The following is a 26,379-nucleotide window of genomic DNA, read 5'->3' as shown; positions in this document are numbered from 1 at the left end:
TACTAGCATAAAGAAGAAAAATCCACACTCATTTCAAAATTATCCTATTGTGTGTTTTTTTTAATTATCTTAAGTTTTACATATGTCTCCTTTTCCCCCAAATGACCCCCTCCCCCCCAACCATTCCCACCCTGGGCTAGCCTCTACTGCCCCAGTGTCTGTGTCCACTGGTTATGCTAATATGCATGCATACAAGTCCTTGGTTGTTTAATATTATTGTTCTTTAAAATTTAACAATTTTATAATGAACACAGTCCTTAACACTTAGGTCAAAGGCAAAGCTGGCAGAAACATAAAAATGATGGCTCAGAAGATTTTTGTGAGCATTAAGTGAGTAATGTGCTTAGAACCTCGTCTGAAACATTGGTGAGTGCTACATAAGCACTAATCATTACTGTCCCTATGAAATGATGAACCTTTGAAAATCTAGTGAAAACTACAATGACAAAGTTCATCTTCTCTCCTGGAAAGCCTTAAAAGAGGAAGCAGATTAGATACTATACAGTGTTGCTGCATTTCTCTACTGAATGAAACAAGTCATATTTTTGGAAGAACAGACAGCTGTATCCCACATATCAAACTGCAAATGCCATGGCAACTACTGTTTCTAGGCAATTGTGGAAGTATGTGTGTGGTCCACGTTCTATATAATAAATATAAGTGGAAAGTAGAGGGGAAAACCAAATGTTATGTGGAGGAGAAACTAAAAAGAGGAATACTTCTTAAAGATTACAAATACATGCTCCATTGCAACAGCCTTAATGACTCTGTGTAAAACTAGGATTTAAAACTCATTAAGTGAAACTAAGATAAAAAATCTACTAACACATTTCATAAACACATGACAATCTATCATCTGCTTGTAAACCACAGTAAGTGTTAAAAGATAAAATTAGGTAAAAGATGAATAATGTCAAACATTTTTTGAAAAACAATTAAATCAGCTGTCAAAAAAGTAACACTCTGAGTATTAAATTTCACTTGCATAATACTGGATGGCAAAGTATTTCAATTTCTCAATATTTGAGAGTTTGCCGTAGAATGCAAAATGAGACCAAAGGAAAAGCCCAATCAAGATAATTCCTGACTGTGTTTCTAGCCAAAAGCAAATATTCTAAAGAAAACAAGGTACCAGGCTAGTAACCTGGGGAAAGCTGCTCTCTGATATATACACATGACTCCTAGCCACAAAGTCATACAAAATGTGCAAAAAGGAAGAATTCACCCACAGGTTCTGTGAATTCTATGTGTGATGATTATGCACAACTTCTGTCCAATTTTTTCCTGGTCTTCAAATGTAAAATAGGGTTAAAATGCTAATTTATCATCCAGGACATTCTTTGAACACTAATTTTATTAAAAGTGCTTCTCACAGACACTTGGTTAGCAGATACAGGGCAGATACAGTTCTGGATTTCTGAACTCAGTTTCAATCCCAGAATGATTAAGTCATTTTCAATTCCAGTCAATGTCATATTGTGTCTGACTTCTGTCATGTGTGAAACAAATAGCAACCTTATGTAAATAACTTTATATATACAATCTTACTGTATATAACTATATGGATTTCATACAATAATGCATGTGATATGACTCATGTAAATAGCAGCAGGAGCCAAGTAGGACATATGCTGGGACACAAATGGCATTTCAAATCTTTAGGCAGAATTATATCCACATAATGCTCAAAAAGTACCAAGAAAAACTGCCAGAAGATTTCTAATTGGATAGTTCTTTCTCAGAGTGAACGTTTCTATAGAAGTATATTCACCCTTATAAGGAAAAAAACACAAGGCTTGAAATCATGTGAAAGAGAAGACGGAGAAATTTAGGGACATGAAAAAGGACACTGTAGCCACAACAACTGTCTTTGAAACATATTCTTTAGGTGGATAAAATAATTTTAGATGCAGTAATTTAAAAAAAAAAGGTTAGGATAAATTATTTTACTAACTTGGGTCTTTATTGAATCCTCTTTGGAAACTGCACAATTATTTGCAAATTTAGCTCAGAAAACCAACAGGCTTTCATGTTAATAGTTTCAGTTTAAATGACCAAATCACTATCCAAATACTTTAATTTGCCAGTATCGAGAAATGCCTTAGAAGACTGAGGCAAATTTTTAAAAACAGACATCCAAAAAGCATAAAATAGATGAAATTGGCAGGTTTTTTTCCAAGCTACAGATAAACTGCCTTATCCATAAGCCTATCTAAGGCCAACATAATACCAATGACTACTTAAAAGGACACTAAAATGAAATAAAAGCTCAAAATGAATAAAATTGATTCATTACTGTTATCTATCTCTCCAGCTCTATTATTTGGCACTTCACTCACAAGAGGTAAGCATTTTATATTTCTAATATAATGTAACTATTTCTAGTATTTCCTTTCTGCTTTATTAAAGGATGCTTTGGGGGAGAGGGAGTGGTGAGATTAGAAAAATCAGAATGCTGTAATTCTGTTTAACAGCGCACCCTTGTGGTTTACTTTTTAAACAATAAAAACTACAGGATATAAATATACCCAATATTCTCCACGGACTTGGAAATTATTTAATCATTTTTTTCTAGTTATTTTTTCCTAGCCTGCCATTATTTTCAATTATCAAATAGGTATAAAATGTCTATAATGATAATGACTATGTTTGATTGAAATGTAAAACAAGCAAGCAGTAAAATAAATAAAATTCACCCATAAATTTATAGTTCTGTTAAATTTCTTGAATATTTGCATCTGGCTACATAAAGAACTTCAATTCAGAGGGCAATTTAATTTATATGCATTATCTAATATATATCACATTTTTGTTATTGGTCTTTAATCATTCAATACAACCTTGCCAAAATTCTGGCTTTTATGTAAAATCTTAAGGAAAATATTGCCAAGAACTACCTGGGCCAAATTACTATAAAGAAAATATAAGCAATTTTTAAGTTATCCAAGTACTTCTGAAAATTTACCATACATACATATAAAATACTAAAATTTAGTGATATTATGTGTGACAGACATTCTCACTGTATATACTATACCCAGCTGCGTGGAAGCAATGCTAAAAGTTTACTTATCGATTTCCTTGAACACATACTATGTTACAGAATTTTGCTGGGGAACACAATTCCTGCCCTCTAGTTGGGAAAGAGGAAAGGAAGAAAATTAACAAAGTTAAAAATTGTAAACAATAACATAACCCTAATGTTTATGTTTAGAGGATGGGGTACTTACACCATCCCATATTATGTTACATACATCAATGAAATATTATGTAGCCTTTGAAATGAGGAAGCCCTTTATGTACTGATACATATCCAAAATACACCATTCAGTACCAAAAGGTGAATTATAACATAGTGCATAATATATGAATACATACACAAGGAAATGTTATTCACCCATGAGAAAGCAGGAAATCCTGCCATTGTGACAACATGGATGGAGCTTGAGGACAATATAAAATGAAATAAGCCAGACAATGAGAGGCAAATAATGCATGGTAACATTTATATGTAGAATCTAAAAAAGTCAAACTCAGAAACAGAGAGTGAAAAAGGTTGCCAGGAGGGTGGAGGATATAGGGAGAGGGTGGGGCAATGGGACAAACTTTCAGCTGTAAAATGAATAAGGTCTGAGGATCTAATGTAAAAATGATGACTATAGTTGATAACACTGTTAATAACTGAAATTTGCTAAAAGAGTAGAACTGAAGTACTCTTAGAGAGAGGTGGGGGCCAAAACCGGTTTGGCTCAGTGGATAGAGCGTCGCCTGCGGACTGAAAGGTCCCAGGTTGGATTCCGGTCAAGGGCATGTACCTGGGTTGCGGGCACATCCCCAGTAGGGGGCGTGCTGGAGGCAGCTGATCGATGTTTCTCTCTCATCGATGTTTCTAACTCTCTATCCCTCTCCCTTCCTCTCTGTAAAAAATCAATAAGTTAAAAAAAAAAAAAAGAGAGAGAGGTGGGGGAGAGAGAGATGTGAGGTGATGAATGTATAACTAGATGGTGGGAATTCTTTCACAATGTATACCTACTTCAAATCACCATGATGCATATTTTAAATATCTTACAATTTTATTTGTCAATTACGGCTCAATAAAGCTGAAAAGAAAGAAAAAAAAGAACAAAGAAGAAAGAAAAAAACAAAGAAACAAAGAAAGAATAGAACCCCCCCCTCAAATTGTGATCAGTTTGTAAAAAACCTTGAATGCCCAGAAAGTAACAGCCAGCTATCCAAAGTCTTGAACTGAGAAGTGCTAATTATAAAATATAAAAGTAGCAACTTGCCACATTCTTTTATTATGAAAACAAAATGTGAAAGACAAGTTAAGTACTGATCTTCTCCTTACCCTCTGCCTGGGTTTCTCTAGGATCAGACTTCAGGAGAGAGAATGAAAATGAGGGACAAGTAGACATGGTGAAGAGAGATGGAGTGAAGGATTGCTCACTAATTGGATATGAAAAGAAAAAAATAATAAACGTCAAAGATGATCTGGAGCTTTTCAATATGGGACAAAAAAGAGTGAGTTTGATTTCCAATATTCTGATTTCCAGGTAGTGATGAGTCAAGAAGCAACCATGAATTTAAACTGCAACAGGAAAAATGTTGGAATTGGAATTACAAAGTTGATGCATTAGTTTCTTAGGGCTGCCATAACACATTACCATGACTGGGTGGCTTAAAACAACAAAAATTATTCTTTCACAGCAGGGGTCCTCAAACTAAGGCCCGCAGGCCACATGCAAATACAAATATTGTATTTGTTCCCGTTTTGTGTTTTTTATTTCAAAATAAGATATGTGCAGTGTGCATAGGAATTTGTTCATAGTTTTTTAAAAAACTATAGTCCGGCCCTCCAACGGTCTGAGGGACAGTGAACTGGCCCCCTGTTTAAAAAGTTTGAGGACCCCTGCTATAGAGTATCTATGTACAGGCAGATGCCAGTATATCTCCCTGAGACTCTCTAAGTAAAACACATATATCCAGTTGGAAACTCGTGAAAGTGACACAAAGATTGTGTTGCTGTTAAAATAAAAATGTTTAAAAATGAATATTTCCATTCCTAATAGATACAAGCGAAAGCCTTCAGTTATTCCTTATAGACCAGCACTTTACGGTTTACAGATGACTTATTTTCTTGAATGTGAAAGCTACTTAAAATGGATATATTTACTCTTTGAAAAAATTTTTTTTATTGATTTCAGAGAGGAAAGGAGGAGAGATAGAAACATCAATGATGAGAGAGAATCATTGATCAGCTGCCTCCTGAACATCCCTTACTGAGGATTCAGCCTGGGCATCTGCCCTGATGGTGAATGAACCTTGACCTCCTGTTTCATAGGTCAACACTCAACCACTGAACCATGCCAGCAGGGCAATATATTTATTCTTTACTACATCATAAAACTGTACATATCTAGAGAGCCTCTTCCCAGCATTAATCTTACTAGTGACTACTTATTCACCTTATTGCATATTAGTAACTGTTACTAACCTTATTAGTAGCCTATGTGGAAAAAGGCAAGTAGGTAAGAGGAAAAATAGATGGTCCTGTGCCCAGCCTAAAACAAAACAAAACAAAACAAAATTCCGCACCTTATCTGTCTCATCCACACTCATGGATTTCATGACACCATAAGCTGGCCTCTCCTGGACGTGAGCGAGGTTCTGGGGGACGCTCTGAGAGGCTGACATCGGAGGCAACGGAGCCCGCCTCTTCTTGGGTGCGTCCGACGGCAGGGTGTTTGAAATGTATGTCTTGGAAATGGTATTGGACCTTGTAAAAGTTGGGCGATTATTACTCACTAGAGGGGTCGCTGGGGCACTTGCAGTCTAATAAAGAATGAAAAGGCAAAATCTCTATGTAAATTGAAGATAAAAAAGCACATGTAATTAAAAACAGATTCGAAGAATCTTATAAAATGATAAATAAGGAAATACTTACTTGATCCCGCTTTTTCTTACTGCGCTGAAAAAAGCTGAAAAACTTTTTATTTTCTTTCTCCTTCATAATGTCGAAGTTTTGTGATATTTGGCAGGACTCTAAAATAGAAAAAGAGGGCCTTTTTGTTCATCATATGTTCATTTCCAAGATTTCTCACAATTACTTGCCTTTGAAAATGTGTTTTGTTATAAAAGCTACTCTTTATGGTCCACTATGAACCATGTACTCTTCTAGACACCTTATATCTTATTCAATTCTCAAAGTAATGGGTAAATTTAGTATTATTGTTTCTATTTCACAGTGGAGGAAACTAAAGCTTAGAGAAATTAAAATACTTACTCACAGTGAATAATCAAAAAATTACAGAGCTATGACAAACTCAATTCTTTGTAACTTGAAAGTCTGTGTTCCATAAATAATTACCAACATTTCAAAGTACAAAGCTTCAAATTAAATGAGATATAAAATTGCTATATACAATTTGTCCCTTTGTTTATTTTGAACTATATTTTTGTGTCAGAGCTAAACTATAATAAAATGTTTTATTCTCTAAAACATGATTCATTATAGTTTCTTAGTACTTTATTATATGTTTCATAAATGATATTCCTTTAATCCAATAGTTCTAAACTAGGGGTGATTCTCCTGCACACCCAGAAGATATCTGAAAATGTTGGGGACAATTTTGGTTGTCACACTGGGGGGTTAGGGTGCGGAGAATGTGTTATTGGTATCTGCTGGGTAGAGACCAAGAGACCAATGATGCTGCTAAACATACTACAATGTCCAAGACAGCCCCTCAACAACATAGAATTACCTGATCCCAAATGTCAATTGTAGCAAGATTAAAAGAAATCACACTTTAATTAGAATGACAACTTTCAAGCCTCAAGGTAACATATGTAATACTTCACTCTCCAAAAGTCTTTCTGAATGTCAATGAAAGAGCCTACACCCAAAGACAAGTCCAAGAGTGCGAAGCCACCTGGCCCAGATTGTCCTTCTCCCATTTCCCACTAGTGGGAGCTATGATTGCTTAAGAATGATTGATTAAAAAAAAATAAATAAATAAAAAATAAATAAAAAAAAGAATGATTGATTATTTGTTGATATCAAAGATGAACCTGTAATATCTAGTCATACCAGAGAGAAAGCAATCAAAATCTACTGGGGTGGTTTTAAAATAACTCAAGGATAAATCTCATATGGTTTCTACTGGCAAAAGTCCAGACAATTTGGACTTAAGAATAACTCAACACCCTGGCCGGTGTGGTTAAGTTGCTTGAGTGTTGTCAAAAGGTTGCCAGTTCGATTCCTGGTCAGGGCACATGCCCAGGTTTTGGGTTTTGTCCATGGTCTGGGAACATATGTGAGGCAACCAACCAATTGATGTTTCTCTCTCTCCCTCTTGCTTCCTCTCTCTCTCTCAAATCAATAAAAACATATATTTTCTTAAAAAAATAACGCAACAAACTGAAACATAACACATATATTTAATTCCATGCATTCATAGTGATACAAAAAAAAGTAACTGGTCCTCATTGTTCATCTTTATAGGTAACCATTATTTTAAAAACTAATGAAGGGAAAGAATCACACTTTCCTGCCTTTTTTGAATGAATTCTACGTAGATAGACAAATAGCCGACATGGGGAAATTTGCCTTTTTAGAAATATCTCAACTAATAATTAAAGGAATGTTTGCAATAGAAAATGACCATTTTTCAAATCTTAATTAACTACAATATAGCAATAATTATATATGGCTAACATAAAAAAAAGATAACTTGTCATTATATGTCTGCAAATGGAACTACATAATACCACCCATGAAATATTCTTGCCAAAAAATATCTCAACAAGATTCTAGATTTAACTATCAACTTATAGGAAATAAGATAGGGAAATATGCGAAGTGGCATCGCAGGACACCATTAGCAACAGTCTGAATGTGGGGAATTCTGTAAGACAAATGACCTGGTTTACTCAATAAATAAATTGAAAAAATATTTTAATAGAGAGATAAGGAGTGGAGATCTGTAAATTTTTAAAAGCATCTCTACTAAGAAATATATGGGCTTTATGGTAAATCACAGTGTAATCCCAGTGACATAAGAAACAAAGTATTATATCTAGAAACTGGTGGGATATAGGTAAAGTAGCAGTTAGGAGCAAATGTATAGCCTTAATTAAAATCTTATATTTACCAATTATTTAGGGGTAAATGTATAGTATTTTTACTTAAAAAGGAATGTTTAAAAATTAAATTATGACAAAGTAGGGCTATCCCAGGAAAGCAATAACTACTAGTAAATTAACGCAATATGCCCTACTAACATAAGGAGAAATATATTTCACAAAATAAAACTTTATAAATCTGATCCTTCAAATCTTAAATAAGCAATATGCATTTGCTACCATGAGTTTATTGACGATGCTAACAACTAATAGTAATTGATATGTGGTAGCACACCATGGTTAAAGATTTTTTACATGCCTAATTTATTTCTTGGAAGAATTCTGTGAGGTAGATATTGTAAGTTATCATTGTGAGCCCCTTTTCTAAGCTGTGGGATGTAAAGAATGGAAGCAGGCAGTATCACCCCATTACATATCTGAGGACCTAGGTGACCGGAGAGTTTGAATAATGTCCAAAACACATGGACAGTAAATGGTATAACTGAAACTGATTTGCATTTAAAGAACATTTTTTAATGACTTTTTTTTTTTTAAAAAAGGAATGCTACTATTTCATTTTAAGATAGAATCTTCCACTAATTGAATGTATAAATACACAATGAAATTTAGTTGGAACAGTAGATGGAAAATTCACATACTGGTACAGTGCAATAAATATAACCACATTATTTCATATAGTTATTTTTTTAAGTAGTTTCCAGGTGCCCATTCATCTACTATACACACTGGTTACCCCCTAAATCTTCACTTAACGCTCTATGCCAGGGATCACTGTAAGTCACAGTTAAACACTAAGGCAAACAAGGGCTTGAGCTTACTTAGAAAGCAACTCAAATACTGTAGTTTCCTGTTTCCAGAAGAGAGGCTGTAAGTAATGGCAGGCAAAATTCTAAACTTCCCGATCATATCAGATAAAGTTATGAGATTGGGGGGGTGGGGAGGAGGTATTTATAGCAATTGGACTAACCTTGTAGATTCTGACACTGTCAGAGGAGCTTTCTTAATTTTCCTATTCCAATGTCTTATGGTTATATTCATAACACTTAACACTCTGAATAAACCACATATGTTTTTGGCTGGAAGGGGTATTTGAAATCAGTGCATTCAGCATCTTCAAAATGAGGCCAACAAGATTATGGGATTCACTTGAATGGCAAAGGTAGGAGCAAAAGCCAAGTAAAAGTAACAAAATAAATTTTGCGGGAATAAAACCACAAAGACAACTTTTTCCAATCTCTTTATTGTCATGGAAGTAGAAGGTTAGATCTAGACAGATGAAGCTATCTGCCCTATCCACTTGTCAAATGAGCTTGTCAATTCAAATGCCTGCCCTCTGATTAGCCAGTATATACTCTACATAGGAAATTTTCATTCCTTTGATTAGGCTCCTATTCATTAGGCACTAATAATAGATAATCATACTATTATTTATGTGGGCTTAATTCTTGGAATCGGGACGTTCATTGTACCCTGGAAAAATTGAAAATGGGAAAGAAAGAAGATTCTAATAACATAAAATGTGTACATTTTATTGTGCTCTTTTCTTTTTTCTTTTTTTAGTAGGGTGGTAATTATTACAGTAATCAACTATCTGAGCCTACTCCTTTTTAATGGGTGGGAAACTTCCAGACTTTATTATTATTGGCTATTTTTAATAAAGTTTTCACTATGAAAGGAATACATTTCCATTATAAAATTCTGTAATATAAAGAAAAGGATGAAGTCATCCATAGCCCTACCACCCAAAGGTAATCACTATAAAATTTTTTATGTATTTCCTTTCAGAAATTTCATGTAAAAGTTTTTTATACCTGCATTAAAAGCTAATTTTAGTATAAGCCATTTTCCAAGTTATTACAAAATATTCACAACTTAATGGTTGCAAAAATTCTTTATGATTAATATACCCTGATTATTATGAAAAATAGTTCAATGAAAATAATCTAAGATTCTTTCAGGGTACAACCAAACTATCAGTATTTGTACCCAATAAAGATCCTAGCAAAATCGATTTTTGTCTGAGAGTCAAGAATATATTTCTTACATTTTTAGGTTAATATTAATTTTAAAATATAATTATTGTATTAAATTGAGAAATCAAGGAGAACCTTATAAATTATTTTTCAGGAAATAAAACATGAAGACTGTCTCAGTTAAAAAATTTTTTACACATTAGTAATATTAAGAAAGCAAATAAAATTAGAAGCTTACTTTCCATTTACCAATAGAAATAGATATTTCACATTATGTTTTGTTTCTACTGATTCATATGTCTTACCTTGTAAAGATGATTTATTGGAGGCAGTAACAGAAGTGGCTACAGAGGAGGGGGTAAAAGAGGGTAAATTGACTTAAAGATGATGTTTGTTCAAGTATATAGCATCACTGAGTTGAAATAGTTGTCTATAGACTTACATAAAGCACAATCTCAGGATCAAGTGTGAAGTTCCCTATGTACAGAAGATGTAAGTAATTGCCTCCTTTACTAAACTTTTTTCTCTCCTAATAAAACAGATTCATGTTGAGTAAATAAGCTTGCATTTCTCTATTAGACATCATGCAAACCAACATTATCTAATTTTAATACACTAAATTTTTCTTTCTAGATTAATATTGAAAATTACTGGTATTTCTATTTAGAGAAATTTTGGAATTAAACTGATGCACTTTTTAAGCCAGTTAATTTTGGGTGCTGACCTTAGGGAAAGAAATTAGCAAGAAACTCCCAAATTTGAATGATAATTAGGACTCCGCCAAAATCATGGTGAGTCTACAGTAATTCATGCTTGATTAGAACCATAATGAATTTACATGTAAATTTTTTATTTTCTGATTAAATCTCCAAGCCACAAAGAATTAAGTTAAATTCCATTAAAAAAAAGTATTCATAGGTAGATGGAAAAGTATAAAATGTGATGTAGCTAAAAAAAACAAGCTTTTATTTCAATTTCAATAATTGAAATCAAATTAAAATACATTATATTTTGTTTTCTCTTCTTATTCCCAATGCCATGTATTGACTTCTATCTATAGGATCCATTTAAAGTGCCATTATGAACTTGAGAAAAACTATACATAAGCACAATACACATAATGCATATATGCACATCTTGTCAAATGAATAAAACAAAAAGTCTTACCTCTGCTGATATCCATGGCATATAATTCTCTTAGTCCCAGGTCATTAAGAGATTTTGTCAAGTCGAGTGGCTCCTGAGACTGATAATCCTTCAACAACAGCGTATGTAACGGATCAAACTCACATTTGCTGCATATAATGGGGGCTAGTTCTTGGAGTGACGCATGTGGGCTAACTCTCACTATTGCCTTCTGCGTTTTCTTAAAGTTGATCACTACTCTCACAGTTTTCTGAAACACAGATTAAAGCCATAGTTGTACCATAATATACTGAAATAAACGTTCTACAATGATGTCTAGAGTAATGAGAAATCTACAAGTATATATTCATACAATACACAGAATTTTTTATTTTAGTGTAAGATTTTTATTGATTAATATTACTTCCTAATCCAAATCAGATTCTTAGAAACAGTTTGCTTATTAAATATAGATTAAATTCACACCCTTGTATAGTAAAGTATTAAGTCGATTTAAATCCAAAAAGAAACAGATATCTTTGCTTTGTTCCTTAAAATATTTACTTTAAAATTAACAAACAGACATAATAATACAGAATTATGCATGTTTTATTCTATCCTTTATTTGTGGAATATTCACTTTTGAATAGTTTGTTAGATGTCAAAAAAGGGTTATTTTGTTTAAAACACTAACATTTTTTAACTTCTTTTTGAAATAAGTTAAATGAGACAATCCACGCAAAGAACTTATCATAGTGTCTGGCACATAGTAAATTACAATAAATAAACATTAGCTATTATTACTACCTATTGTCACTATTATTATTACTACTTTGGCTAATTTTAATATATTAGTAACTAGTATTAAAGTATTCCTTATTTATATAGTTAATGCTACTAATTCAAAATTATTGAGATTTTAAGCATCTGATTATTTTAATGTAACTGAATTAAATCCTGTATATAAATAGAACTTTGAAACATGTGACCATGCTAAGTGAAATCTACAGATTGCAGATCCTCAAACTTAACATGTATTCATAAAACTGAAATACCACATATTATGCCATGCTATCGCATAAATAATACTATCTCTATCTAGATAAATAGCATATATATCTAGATATATAGTCTAATAGCCTAATTAATATTCAACCACCTTTTATAGAGAGCAAGTATGTTTTAGGATTGTAAAAAAATTACCTTTATTTGTAAAAAAAAAATTTTAAGAATATGAAGAACCCTAACCGGTTTGGCTCAGTGGATAGAGCATCAGCCTGCGGACTGAAGGGTCCCAGGTTCAATTCCGGTCAAGGGCATGTACCTTGCTTGCGGGCACATCCCCAGTAGGGAGTGTGCAGGAGGCAGCTGATCGATGTTTCTCTCTCATCGATGTTTCTAACCCTCCTTCCCTTTCCCTTCTTCTCTGTAAAAAAATCAATAAAATATATTTTTTAAAAAAAGAATATAAAGAAAATGTGAGAATATGTGCATTCAAGTCATTTGTAAATAAACTATTAATATATAAACCTTTATATATTTCCTGAAGTTAAAAATGGTTGGTGTTGTTGCTAATGAAAGAATATTTCTTGAAACCCATAAGCTTCTACCTATATTGCTTATAAAGAACAATTATATAAAGAATTGATAATATTAGAATATTTTGGTTAAAATTTTTGCTTAAAATCCATACATTACAGAAAACTGAGCCATTGTGTAGCTCAAATGAAAAATAATGTATAAGTTAATAAGTTACAACCACCACTTGCCAAGTAAATGATGCCAAAAATATTTTAATAAATTCTTAAACAAATGTCTTTCCTTTCTTTTAAGTTTATTTAGAGATAGAAGTAATGAGCCATGGAAGAAGTGAGCCCATGCTGCCCAGGAAACAAGTTACCGAGTCAAAATAAGGGGAAAGAGAGAGAGATGGAGATAGAGACGAATTTTCATTAAAAAGTTCTAAAACCTTCCTGTACAAAAATATGTTTTAAAAGAGTAGATTGAAATACAGATGATTCATAATTGTCAGATTCTAATACTGACATATAGATCACTTTAGAGCATCTAAAATCTAAAGTATTTCCCAAATTCTACTTAACCCAAGGATCAATAACCAACTGAATCCTAAAAAAAAGTTGTCTATGAAAATATGACAGTCATGTTCACATCAAATTTGACCAGGAAAGGCTATTATATTTTATTTATAATGAACTAAAGATAATGGCTGGAAAACAACTTAGTATTTTAGCCATAAGATATCAAAATATACAGTGAAATTCTTACCTCTGGTATTATAGGTGTAGGTTTTCTCTTATCCAAAACTTTTGGCCTTAAAATTACTTTCTCCACCTCCAACATTCCTATTGGTGTGTTTGGCTTAAATTTAATGGGGTTCTTTTCAGCTGACAGCAGATCGATTGTGTAACTTGATGGATTCAAGTGATACTGGGCACAGAGGAATATCAGCAAATCCATCATAGGTTTACTGTAAAACAAAAGTAATGCAGATCATAAAACAATTTCAGCAACTGTTAAAGTTGACTGAGGCACTAAAACACTGTGTAAAGGTCCTATTTCCATGGGTTGAGGTACAGGTTGACAAGTTTTACTTGAGGGTAAGCAGGTGGCCACTAATGTTTCCACTAAGATATTTAAATGTCAGTAAAAACAAACAAAAACACACACAAACTATTCTTTAATCTCATAACTAGAGATATGGTTCTCGCTATGGCTTTCAGACAGGAAAATGAGGCTAGGAATCTCCCTACTTATATGCCAAGTTTAATTTAGTACATCTGTTTTCAGATGTACCTAACCCCCATTCTCTTAAATGGTGTTCCCAGGTTTCTAGCTTCTCTGGTTCAGTTTTTCCAGAGAGGCAGTCTCCCACCAAGGAAGGGTAGTTGTCTGACACTGTGTAGTGTTGGGGTCAAAAATACTTAAAGATTCCCAAACCGTCCCCCATGTTCAGCTCCCTACCTCAACCTCAGCTTTTGGTGGTTGTTGCCCAACCTCAGGCCATTCCAATCTCCATAGGATAAAGAGGTATGCTTTACAATAGTACCCTCACCCCCCTCCTCTCCCCCGCCCCTACATACAAGTGGTACCTTATTATACATATATCAGGGAAAATGAATAAAAGACTTGAAGTCCCTCAGTAAAAAAAAAATGTTCTCTGGAATAAGTTTTCAGTCCTCAAAATATGTTCCCTATGTCTTTATTAGATGCTTTCACAATAATATTTAGAAATTTTATGTCCTTCTCTTGACATAACATGCTCATACATAAATTTGTTTACAGCTCAAATTTTTGCTTTGGATAGTGCTTACTAAATTTCTCTTAGAGATAGACTAGCATAATGGTATTGTTGAAGTTTATGGTAACAGTACTCTATGTGAGCAAATTGATGTTACATACCAATTCTAAACTTGAAAATGGTGCCTTCTTTTTCTGATAGTAAAAAAGGTTAAGAAGGATTAGGCAATGTCTAGGTAAATACAATCCTATATAATAAAAGCATAGTATGCAAATTGTCCCCTTGACCGGGAGTTTGGGAGTTTGGCCAGGGGGACAGGGCTGGCCAGGGGAAGGGAGGGAGGGCCTGGCCCACAGCAGGTGGCCAGGAGAAGGGAAGGAGTACCTGGTAGGCAGCCGGCAGCTGCAAGGTACCCTACCAGTCACGAATTTCATGCACCGGGCCGCTAGTATAATTATAAATACAGTTGGTCTGGAAGAAGAGAAAGCTTTTACAGCCAACCTAATGGAACACTGTCCACTATTGCCTGAGTAAATGGTGATATGTTCAGATTATAGCTCTCTTTCTCTCTATATATAAACATGTCAAGTAATACATATGAATACTAAACTTACATTTTGAAAATCATTTCTTAAAGGCATAGTTCTTTAGAATTTAAAAAACCAAAATGTTCAGTATTTTAGAAATACACAGTACAAGTTAATAAGACAAAAGTAGCTACTGATGTAAAGTTTGTTTTTTTCTGTTTGGTTAATCCCTATTTTTTTAAATCATTTGATACCCTTTTATGTACAAACATATAAACATTTAAGGAAAAACATTTTCCATTTTTAAAAGGTAAGAACAATATAACACTCTTTATATACACTTCTTATTTAACCCTTCTGATATGCCTTAATGAATTATTGTTTTAATCTGTGACACATTAATTTTATAATTTCATAGATAGGGCCAAGAATATTATAAAAATGGCCTACTGCCTCAATCAATTTGGTCATCTATAATCTGTGGGTGAAAAGGGGTTCTACGGAATGTTACCTCACAGGGTGATTAGACCATACATTCCTAACTGGGCATATCTTTGTCTTAAGTAAGCCCTGTCCATTGCTTTTATGCATCTAGGTCTAGGTTAATACACCTTTGAAATAAGCACAACTACCTTCAGGAGAGCACACAATCTTAATTATCCTATAACTCAATCCATGCCTTGCTTTCTCCCACCTTCATGTAATCCTCTTTCGGTTCCCTCCTTAATTTTATATGCATAAAAGAAACTGAAAAACTGTCAATTCTCCAAAATATTTGAGATTTTGCTTCCCTGTAATTACCACCAGTTGTAGCTTAAATAAATTTCTATAAAAATTCTCCAAAGGGTTAGATATTTCTTACACTGAGAAGTCATTGCACTATACCAGATTTTACGGCAAAAAGTTTTCATGCTAACACAGAGCTATAGCCTGACCTTTGAACTCAACACTACCTAAATGTTTTCTAATAAAAAATGCCTCTTCAAAAGGCAACTAATAATCACAGAACTCTTTCTGACTTTATTATCTCATTTTATAATTCTAGGTTCAAATCTTTATTCACTAATTTCAGAAGTCAATTTTGTCTTGAAAATATTCCCACACCCTGAAAGATAAATGCAGTAGACCAGAAAGTTCTGCAACAGACACAAATACAGATGGAATTTACTACTACATCTAATAATGGTATTTCAAATTTCTGGGAGCATAATTAAATTTTGAACAACTGGTATTGGGAAAACTGACTAGCCATCTGATTGGGGGGAAAAAATGGTATGTATTGGTCTTTCCTCTGCTCAGCTTCCTGTCAGCAGCCTCTACAGAGAAGAGTCACCACACTCATGGCCAGGATTTTGCACTCAAAAAAGCATTCTCATTAAAATAAATTTAAATGCTAAAAAAAAGTTATGTATCTACTTTATTCCTACACTATAGCAAACTCCACGTGGACCAGATATACAAATATGAGGATACAACCCAGGGGGGAGGGGACAGAAAAGAAATCCATCTTCATGTAATGTATGCCCCAGAACACTGCCCATAGAACTTTCTGCAAGGATGGAAATTTTCTATATCTATGCTGTGCAATACAAAGGACTCTCACTGCATGTGGCTATTGTGAATGAGAAAGGAACTATGAAGTGAATCTGACAAGCTCAGTGACCAAAGGTAACCTCACAGGGTGACCTGAACATAAATTACTAACTGGGCAGGTCATGGTGGGTAGTCACGCCCCAGGCCTATAACTTCTTTCATAAAAGGTTTATCTTTACCTAGGCAAGTCCTGTCCATTGATCTTGTGCATCCAGATTAACAAATATTTGAAATGCCAGAATAATCCCTTTTCCCAGACCCCTCTAACCATCCTCAAGGGCACACATGATCTTGTTGCCCATAAACCATCCCTATTTACAGTAAATGTTCTCTCCATTTTACTTTTTATCCAGTCAGATCTCTCCCTCCTTAATCTACCACTAGTGGATTTCATGTAATCTTCCTTACTTTCCCTATTTTGATCCCAAATGCATAAAGAGAACTGCCAAATTGCCATTCTCCAGAGAATTTCTGAGATCTTGCTTCCAAGCAAGTCCTCAGTTTGGCTCAAATAAACTCATAAAATTTGTTGTATGTTTGGACATTCTTATGTTGAGCAGTTGAAATACACTGAGCTAGTGGACTAACAAGCTGAATATTTTATTTAATTTCATTTCAATTCAATTTAAATAGTCACATGTGGTGAGTGGTCACTATATTGGATGGACAAGTGCATTGATTCTCAAAGTGTGATTCATGGACCATAGCATCAGTATCCTGGGAAACTTGCTAGAAATGCAAATTGCCCAGTCCCAGCCCAGATCACTGAATCAGAAAAGCTGTGAGTGAGGCACAGCAATATGTACTTTGACAAGCACTTCTGCTAATTCTAATGCATACTACAGTTTTTGAAACAGTGATCTAGAGAGAAAAGGATAAAGGAACAAGCCAAATATACAGAATATCAGGTAATGATAAATAGTATGATGAAAAAATAAAATAAGGAAGGAGGCTAGGAAATGTTCTAAATAGAAAGATACCATTAGAACAAAGACCTGAATGGAATGAGATATCTGTGGAAAGTATTCAAGGCAGAGCTAACAAATGCAAAGGCCCTGAAGCAGAATTGTGCTCTACATGCTTAAGGAAAAACAGAAACCAGCTACAGTGAAGACCTAAGAGCCTGGTGAAGACTTAGAATTTTACTGAGTTAGAAAACCACTGAAGAGTTCGGAGGGGTGATCTACTTTGCATTTTAAGACGAATATATTGTGATTGATGTATTCAGAATAGCCTAAGGGAACAGTTACAAAGCTATTGCAAAAATGTAGGTGGGAGACGGTGATGACTTAAGACTAGTCAGGTTCCATGTATGTTTTGTAAGGAGCTGATTAAAGCCAATGCAGGAAGAAAAGGGTAAGAAAATGCAAGAGACAGGGGGAACTAGCCAGTGGTAAAAGACCAGGACTGCAGGGACACCACAAAGTGACAGGGTTGCTGGCCAGTGTTGCTCAGTGGTTGAGGATCGACCTATGAACCAGGAGGTCACGGTTCAATTCCCTGTCAGGGCACATGCCCAGCTTGGGGGCTCCATCCCCAGTGTGGTTGTGCAGGAGGCAGCCGATCAATGATTCTCTCTCATCATTAATGTTTCTATCTCTCTCTCCCTCTCCCTTCCTCTCTGAAATCAATAAAAAGTATATAATTTTTTTTATTAATATCAAAGTGGCAGGGTTGCTAAAAGGGCAACAGGAGGCCTGAAATGTTAAGTTATTGGCTATGTGATATACTTACTAACTTCTCTTTGGTGGCCCACAAACCATCACCAAAATCCTGGTAGATTTGGGAGGAGTTAAATCAAGAAAAAAAAAGAAGATTTATAAGTTAAAGACTAAAAAATAAGAATCCCAAAATAATATATATGTAAGGTTAGGGCCAGAGGTGACTCTGACAACATAAACCCTTGGGAATTTACAATAATATTATACAGGGGGTTGAACATTCCACAAAAAGTGGAATAGGGGTTCCGGCCAATTTTATCAAGTCCTTAAGGAGCAGAGTGACTTCAAGATGTTATCAGGGTTCCATTTATACCTAGATCTGAATTTCTCTTTGGAAGGACCACCTTTTAGCAATGCTTATTCCCAGGGCCTAATACAGAGTGAGGTCAATGTCATTGCAGGAGGAATTTATAGGAACCAGTGATTATTTATCTCTAGGTAATTCTGCTTCAGCATCCATGAGTTGAAATACACAGCAGACAATGTATAACTGAGATCTTTGTACAGCATCTGACACAAAAAAAGGCAAAGTTTTTTAAAAGAGGTTCATATGCTTTAAAAAACATATAGTTGTGAAAGCTGTGTTTTGTTTTGTATTTTGGTTATTTATTTATTTATTTATTTATTTATTAACAAACTTGACTAGTAGCCTTGTTGTGTCTGAAGCCATGACATCTTTACAGAGGCGGGACATAAGCATTAAGTAGGACTAAGAACTTTTCCAAAACAGCCTCGGATCAGTTCAAATGCTTGAAGTATTTAATTGAAACCTCAGCATTTGGCACAAAAAGCACAGATGACCCTGACCTTGATGATTTTGAGGGTTGGAATTACTACCTACCTCTGCCATAAAGGAGCCATAACACTATCAAAGTAAGACATTAATATTTAAACTGACCTTGCATTCAACTAGTCACAAAGTGCACCCACAGAAAATGAACTCATCTCTTGAGGATAGTTATTTAGAACTATCCACCCAGATGCCAGATTACTTCTACCAAAAACAACAATTTTGGTTTGTGGGTAATTATTAGGAGCTGATGCGCCTAACAGAAGTTGGCCAGCAGTTTTGACCACGGGATCACCACAGGAAGGATGCTTGTTTTCCTGTTTGCTAAGGCAGGAGCACAAGCCTGCAATCCACCTGAAACACGAGCCAAAATATTTACAGTTGAAAAGGATTGGCTAAACTAGATCATCACTTCCTCACTGAGCTAAGAAACAGTCTTCCTTCTCTATACTACCACATCATTTTGAATTTTGGTTTACTAGCTTACTTAACAGGATCTTCTTTGCATTATATTATTTTCAGATTTTTTCTAATTTTTTAATAATATTTCTTATTGATTTCAGAGAAGAATGGAGAGGGAAAGAGAGATAGAAATATCAATGATGAGAGAATCGTTGACCAACTGCCTCCTTCATGCCTCCTAATGGGGATTAAACCTGCAACCTGGGCATGTGCCCTGACCAGGAATCAAACCATGACCTCCTGGTTCATAGGTCAATGCTCAACCACTAAGCTACACCTGGTGGGCTATATATTTTTTCATTTGTAAAATAATGTTTTCTTGAAAGGCAGATTTTTTAAAGACTCTTTAAAAATTCTTCTTTGAAATGGAGAAATCCCTATGAGAGCTCCCACTTCCTTTTAGAAGTCACATGACCAGATGATTAAGAGCATATATAGAATTAAGAAGCAGTCAAGATTAGAATGTTCTGTCTCCTAAAACTGTACTCCTTCATGGTACCACTAGTCAGGATGCAGGATGGGGCAGATGGTTTCAACAAGCTATAGGCTATCTGCCACAATTTTACTTCATAGATTGATGACATCACTAAATCACCTCCTAAATCTGCTGGTGATGCTTTCTGCATTTGTGACACACATTGAGGGTATTCTAGTCTAGTTTTGGTACCTGCTACATAAGACTTCCACTTTTGTGTTATAAAGATCCCATTCATTGGGTATCAAAAATTCAGGTGATGGTTCACCAAAGAGCTTTCAGATTAGCAAGATGTACAAACACCTGCCTTGGTGAATTTCCAAACCCTGGAGGTGTTTAAGCAAAGTCACTTACCAATAGGGTGGCTATGTAATTTATCATTCAGTCTGGGACACCTGAGAGTGAAAGGGGCACTATTAGTAATTACTCTGGGATAATAAGTACAAATAGGAACTGTCATAGGAAAATGAGGATGCATGATGATAAGTACTTATCATGAATAGATGAATTTCAAGCATCTGATAACAGGGTGAACTCTATGAATAAAAGTATTCCTTATTATGATTCTTTAAATCTGCCCCAATATCTAATAAAATATTTTACACACTTTCAATAAATCCTCAAAACAATTGAGTTGAATTGGTTTAATCTGTCCCGTATAAATGCATACTGACAACCCAATTATACTTAAAAATGATAGTATGAAGATTTTTAGAACATTCCCTATTGTTACTGATGTTTATCCATCTTATGCTAACCCACCTAATTAGTAATGAGTTCAAGGACATGTTAAACAAAAAATGACCCACACTGTTTTAGTATCACCTTGTAATTTTTCAAAGTCTGCTTTTTTCCAATAGGTGGCACTCTACTCCATGTAAAATGCTCTTCAGCTCATTTGACTCAGAGGTGCCAGTCAAGACCTTGTAAGTATTAGTCTCAATTTACTATCAAACAGTGCTACTGAACAAGCTAATCAGGTCACAAGTCATGTGCAACATATCTCCAGGTCATTTTATAGGCAAAGGCCAGAGAGTTAAGGTGACTTGCTTGAAGTCACAGAACAAGATATGGAATCAACCATACCTGCGATTTCTAACTTCAAGTTCTATGCTTTCTTTCTTTGTGTTTCATTCGTGGCATCCTCAGATTTGCTCAAAGTGAAGCAAATCCCTCTTCATGGTAGGAGCATAAAAGAGAGAAACCTCCTCCTGTTTTGCACTGTGCTACTTCTACTCCCTCTTGTAGGAGAGAGTGTGCCAGTGTGGCCGTAGAATGCTCTCCTGTAGGCTAACAGAGATTAATGTCAATCTTTTATCAAGTTTCCTAAATTGAAATTTATTTAAAATTGTCCCAGAGAAAGAGAAAAGAGGAAAAAGGAATGAATAGTTATTCAGTGAGGAATGATCACATACTGGGCAGACACCTGACTATAAGGTAGGACCTAGGGTGATATAAACATGTACCCACATAGTTCCTTGTTCTCTCTAGTGTCTAAAACAGTTTAGCTCCTGAGATCCTTCAACCTAATCACCCTTGATGTCAAGATACATAGAAATGCCCAAGAGATTTTAGGGTGGCACAGTAGCCACCCTCAGTGTAAGCAAAGGATTGCAAAGGCAAGACGGCAGACACAGGGTGACTCTTGGTCATTAAAGCAGCAGTATCACTAAGCTCTAGTACCAAAAGATTGGTAAGCCAGCAGAAGACTGACAACCTAATTCAAGATAACAAGTTTTTAATTTTCTCCTAAGCATAAAGTCTATTATCACCTCTAACCTTATTGTGTTCCCTAATCTGAATAAGCTCTTTGGTAAAAAAAAAAAAACACAAAAAAAACAAAAAACTCAATGTACAAATAAGTGGATTCTCCCAAAGCTAATGCTGGGCATTCACATTCTCACAGATGGAACATTCTGAGCACACCTCTGTGTGGTTTACATAAGATGACACAGGGACTTTCTAAAAATTTTCCCCAACAATATATTTTGGAAAAAAAATTCTAAAACGTTAAATGAAGCATGTATGTTTTCTAAATATTTATTTTAGTGTAATGTTGATACTATTCTTCAAAGGAAATTCATAGGTATACCATTAAAATAAATATAATATGCAAGGAATATTTAAACAAATTCAGAAAAGACGTTCTCAAAAGTTTATATTAAAGATCCTTCACAGTGACGGGAGAAACGCTTATCAAAGAAAACCTTATGCGTTTAAAACTTATTTAAAATTCCTCTTCCCTAGTCCCTGCCAACCAATTCCTGCATCATACTGTTGAAATGTTTCCTTTTCCATTTATAGTAACAAAGCCAGGAAGAAATTTAAATTATAATCTATGTCATGGGGCTTCATATTAGATAGCTAACATTTTTTTCAGAAATAGACTATATTTATCTATTTGAGCATTTTTGTTGTTGTCATCACTCAATATTGAGGGTTTGTTTTTTTTTCCAAACAATGGGCCAGCAGTAGCTGCAATATTCAAGATACCCCAAATAAAAGTCTTAAAATACCCCAAATCACACTCTAAAGTATCTAGAATACCCCCAATAAATCCAGAATCAAACTCCTAAAATATTCTAACTCACACAACCACTTATAATAATAAACGATATTAAAAAATTAGTCATAGCATCTACAAGTTGTCATTTCTGAATTAAGAAACTACTAGAGGCCTGGTGCACAAAATTCATGCACAGTGGTGGGGGGAGTCCCTCAGTCCGACATCCCTCTTGCAATCTGGGACCACTGGCTCCTAAGCGCTCACCTGCTTGCCTGCCTTATCACCCCTAATTGTTTGCCTGCCTGTCTGATCACCCCTAACCACTCTGCCTTGGTCCCCACCGCTGTGGCTTCATCTGGAAGGACGTCCAGAATGACTTCTGGAAGGTTGTTCGGCTGTCCAGTCTAATTAGCATATTATGCTTTTATTATTATATATTAGGAACAAAGTCTCTAAATCAAACCCCCTCTTAAGAACACCAATATGGTGCTCACTTTGGCAGAACACATACTAAAATTTGAATAACGCAAAGATTAACATGTCTGCTGCACAAGAATGACACGCAAATTCGTTGTGTTCCACACTTTTATACAAATGGCTAATCACAGGGTTTTGCACCTGAAACTAATATAACATTGTATATCAACTGCAATTTAAAAAATATTCAAAAGAAAACACTGATATGAACAAATTCTACTCTCAGAAAACATTTGCAACCTTAAACAAAATTTAAAAAGCAATCAGCATTTGGGGCATTTTCATTTGGGGTATTCTTGCCTTGCTCTCTACTTGGAGAAAATGTCTTTGTGAGAAGAACCTGGGAAAGCAACCAGAGCCCATCTAACTATCTCTTCAAGGCATACCATTTAAGTTGCTACCTCTGTCTCCATATAAAGGATTAGGGAAACAATAATCATTTTAATGAATTTATTAAATGGCAATTACATTGCATAAATATGTGCTAAGCACTATGAAGAAAAGTAATATTGTCCACATGTATCTTATGGTTTATTCAAGAAGATATGACACATATACTAATTACAGCATAGAACAATATATGATCACCATCAATAGTATATAAAGTGTCAAAATAGTTTGAAAGTCATAGGTAACAGTTCAATCTGGGGAGATCAGAGAGCCTTGATATAAAAGTTATATAAACTAACTGGAAAAAAATGTGGGTGGTACAGTACTCCACATGAAAAAAACTTTCAAAAAGGCGTGCAGGTGGAAAACATAGAGTATCTGTAAAACAAGAGTCATGAGGCTGAAGTTCAAGATGTTTAAAGGGGAGTAGTGAAGGAAAAGCCTATTTAATTTTGGAAGAGACAATGAGGTTTACACTTCTTTAATTTGGTATTGAATTACTATCCCTGCACAGTGTGTGTGTGTGTGTGTGTGTGTGTGTTTAATATCAAAGATAGTGCCACAGCATTAACTGGTTTGGCTCAGTGGATAGAGCATTGGCCCGAGGACTGAAGGGTCTCAGGTTCGATTCTGGTCAGTTGCAGGTTAGATCCCTGGCACAGGTTGGGGTGCATGCAGGAGGCAACCAATCACCAATCAATGTGTCTCTCTCACATTGATGTTTCTCTCTGTGTGTCACTCTCCCTCCCTTTCACTCTCTCTAAAAAATCCATGGAAAATATCCTCAGGTGAGGATTAACAACAACAAAGGATAGTGCCACAAACAGAGGGGTGGTTAGAGTAATCTGAGGGTGGAGGGTAAGCAGAGAGAGCTCAGGGTTAAGGAAAGAAGTTCTCAATAGAAAATAAAAGAAGCCAGTATGTGCCAGGCACTGATGGTATTTCATTTAATCCTAATGACTCAGTTATAAAACATTTTTATAGATAAGAAAACTGAGGCAATTCAACAAGAGTTGGCAGCCCAGAAATAAAAAGGTGATTGATGAAAAGTACTCAGATTTAGGGACTGGGAAGGCAAACCTGCTGGAAGATGAGAAAAGAGAGGAAAATCTACAGCCCCTGTAAACACAAAGGTAATGGAAATGACTATTGCAGAATCCAAGTTAAATATGAAGAAAATGCAGCAACCTGAAAAGCAGTCATAAATTAGACTAAATAAGGAGGATGAAGAACAAATAACTAAGAAAGAGAAGTGGATAACCCAGATGTCAAAAAGGTTGTATTCAAAGAGGGACCCTAAGATTACAGTAATGGGACAGCTTTCCATGTTGAAATACCACCATCCTGGGGGAGGGGTGGTGGACTATGGGTGTAGATACCCAGAGTTAAGGAAACAGAAGAAAAGTTGGCTTAGGGTAGCATGTGGAAAAGGCTACAAGAATTATAATGGTAGACAGGAGAGAGAGGAAAACCATGATACTAATACTAAAGTCACTGAACTTAAAAAAAAAAAATCTAAAGGATGCAGAAGACTGATAGCAGAGAAGATGACAAAATAAACACCTGAGAGGTGCATCCGGAAAGAAATTTTGGAGTGCTGATAATGAAGCTATTGCTACCTGTCAGCATCAGTGAAGAACCAAGAAAAATGCTGACTTTTTAAAACTTACTTTAAATTCAGAAGAAGAAAAAAAAGAGGAATTGCCTTTATTATCCCCAGCCACATCCATTGTCATTATTTTAAAACCAGGGTAACGGTATTGTTTCAAGGATTGAAGATGATGGCCATTGTCTCTAACTTGCAGGACACCTTCGCACCCAGAAGAGGCTCAACCTGCAGGTGATCACCTGCATCTGAGGTAGAAGTTACAGGTTTTTCAACCTCCTTAATATGGTTCAATGTGTGATCTCCCAAACTGTTTTTAATACAAAATAATTGGCAAAATGCAACTTAATTACATTTAATGAGAATTTAATACTCAACAGAGTATTGTTTGCCAATGCTGAACTTTTCTATTTTCATGTACTCTCAATAATTTGTAAAGTTATGCATAGCCTTGATGATAAATTTTAAGATTAAGGTTCTACTGAATGAGTTTCGTCTAAACCACATTGTAAGAATGCAATGCCCAATATGTTGCTTACTTATTCTTTTGGTCCACAGACACACACACACACACACACACACACTACTAAGATCAAAACTGCTTAAATTCTAAAACAGGGTTCCTGATAACAAACAGTGGTTAAAGGTGAAAGGTGGAACAAGACCAAGCATACAACTCACGTAACTTTCCACTTAAAAACGAAATGGAAAATTACACTTGGTTTTATTCCATTTTTCCAACTATTATATAGGTATTAAAAATGTCAGTTTCCTAAATCACATCTTCACTTCTTGCTGGGTTACAGTTTAGTTTTATATGGCTAGCAAATTTATCCACAGTTTTAGGAATTAATTAGCCATTCAGGGGTATAAAAAAATACTGCTTGTTTCACAGATAGATTTATCTGTTTTGATAAATAGGAGATCATTACATTTTAAAAGTAGTTAGTAACTTCTGCAAAATCAAATCCAGGGAAATAGCTTAAAAGAAAAAGCATAATTTGGAGAGGAAGAGAAAGGGTTTTTTTATGGGTCACTGGCTTGCTTTTCTAAGTCTGACTTAGAAAATCAATACAACTGAGAACTGTTCCTCTGGGAAAGGCTATTTTTTAAAAAAAACATACTAAATGACTAACAACTATAAAATAGTTCAAAATTTTAAGAGTCAGTTGACTGGGATGGTGTAATTCATAGTACTGATATCAAAACATTGTTAGAAAAAAGATAATACTTTTAGCATTTTTTAAATAACCAAACTGAGTGATGAAGTATTTTGTCAAAGAAAAAAAATCAAGAAATATACAGTAGAGGGTTTGAATGATAGCAGAAAGGA

At 34.9% G+C, this 26,379-nt stretch overlaps 1 protein-coding gene, 1 long non-coding RNA gene and 1 other non-coding gene across 14 annotated transcripts in view; 2 read left to right on the top strand and 1 right to left on the bottom strand.

The window, feature by feature from the left end:
- COBLL1 (cordon-bleu WH2 repeat protein like 1) overlaps positions 1-26,379 on the bottom strand; it is a 159,775-nt gene that overhangs the window by 44,367 nt on the left and 89,029 nt on the right. For 8 of the 12 annotated variants that reach the window (XM_036318552.1, XM_036318546.1, XM_036318548.1 and 5 more), the window contains 5 exons: positions 13,527-13,728; positions 11,283-11,511; positions 10,421-10,459; positions 5,945-6,042; positions 5,596-5,832 (listed from right to left, as the gene is read on the bottom strand). In XM_036318552.1, coding sequence (XP_036174445.1) covers positions 5,596-5,832; positions 5,945-6,042; positions 10,421-10,459; positions 11,283-11,511; positions 13,527-13,728 — 805 coding nt within the window. Of the gene's footprint in view, positions 1-5,595; positions 5,833-5,944; positions 6,043-10,420; positions 10,460-11,282; positions 11,512-13,526; positions 13,729-14,660; positions 14,694-26,379 lie in introns of all 12 variants that reach the window. The other 4 variants (XM_036318551.1, XM_036318557.1, XM_036318554.1 and 1 more) reach the window with 2 other exon arrangements.
- LOC118661040 lies at positions 3,612-4,056 on the top strand. Its single transcript, XR_004969119.1, has 2 exons — positions 3,612-3,726; positions 3,961-4,056. It is a non-coding gene; the product is annotated as an uncharacterized LOC118661040 (long non-coding RNA).
- On the top strand, positions 23,060-23,163 carry LOC118662308. Its single transcript, XR_004969693.1, has one exon. It is a non-coding gene; the product is annotated as a U6 spliceosomal RNA (small nuclear RNA).

This window comes from Myotis myotis, unplaced genomic scaffold (genome assembly GCF_014108235.1).
Source record: "Myotis myotis isolate mMyoMyo1 unplaced genomic scaffold, mMyoMyo1.p scaffold_m19_p_8, whole genome shotgun sequence".
Taxonomy (NCBI): Eukaryota; Metazoa; Chordata; class Mammalia; order Chiroptera; family Vespertilionidae; genus Myotis; species Myotis myotis.
This window is presented reverse-complemented; position numbering and strand designations above follow the sequence as displayed.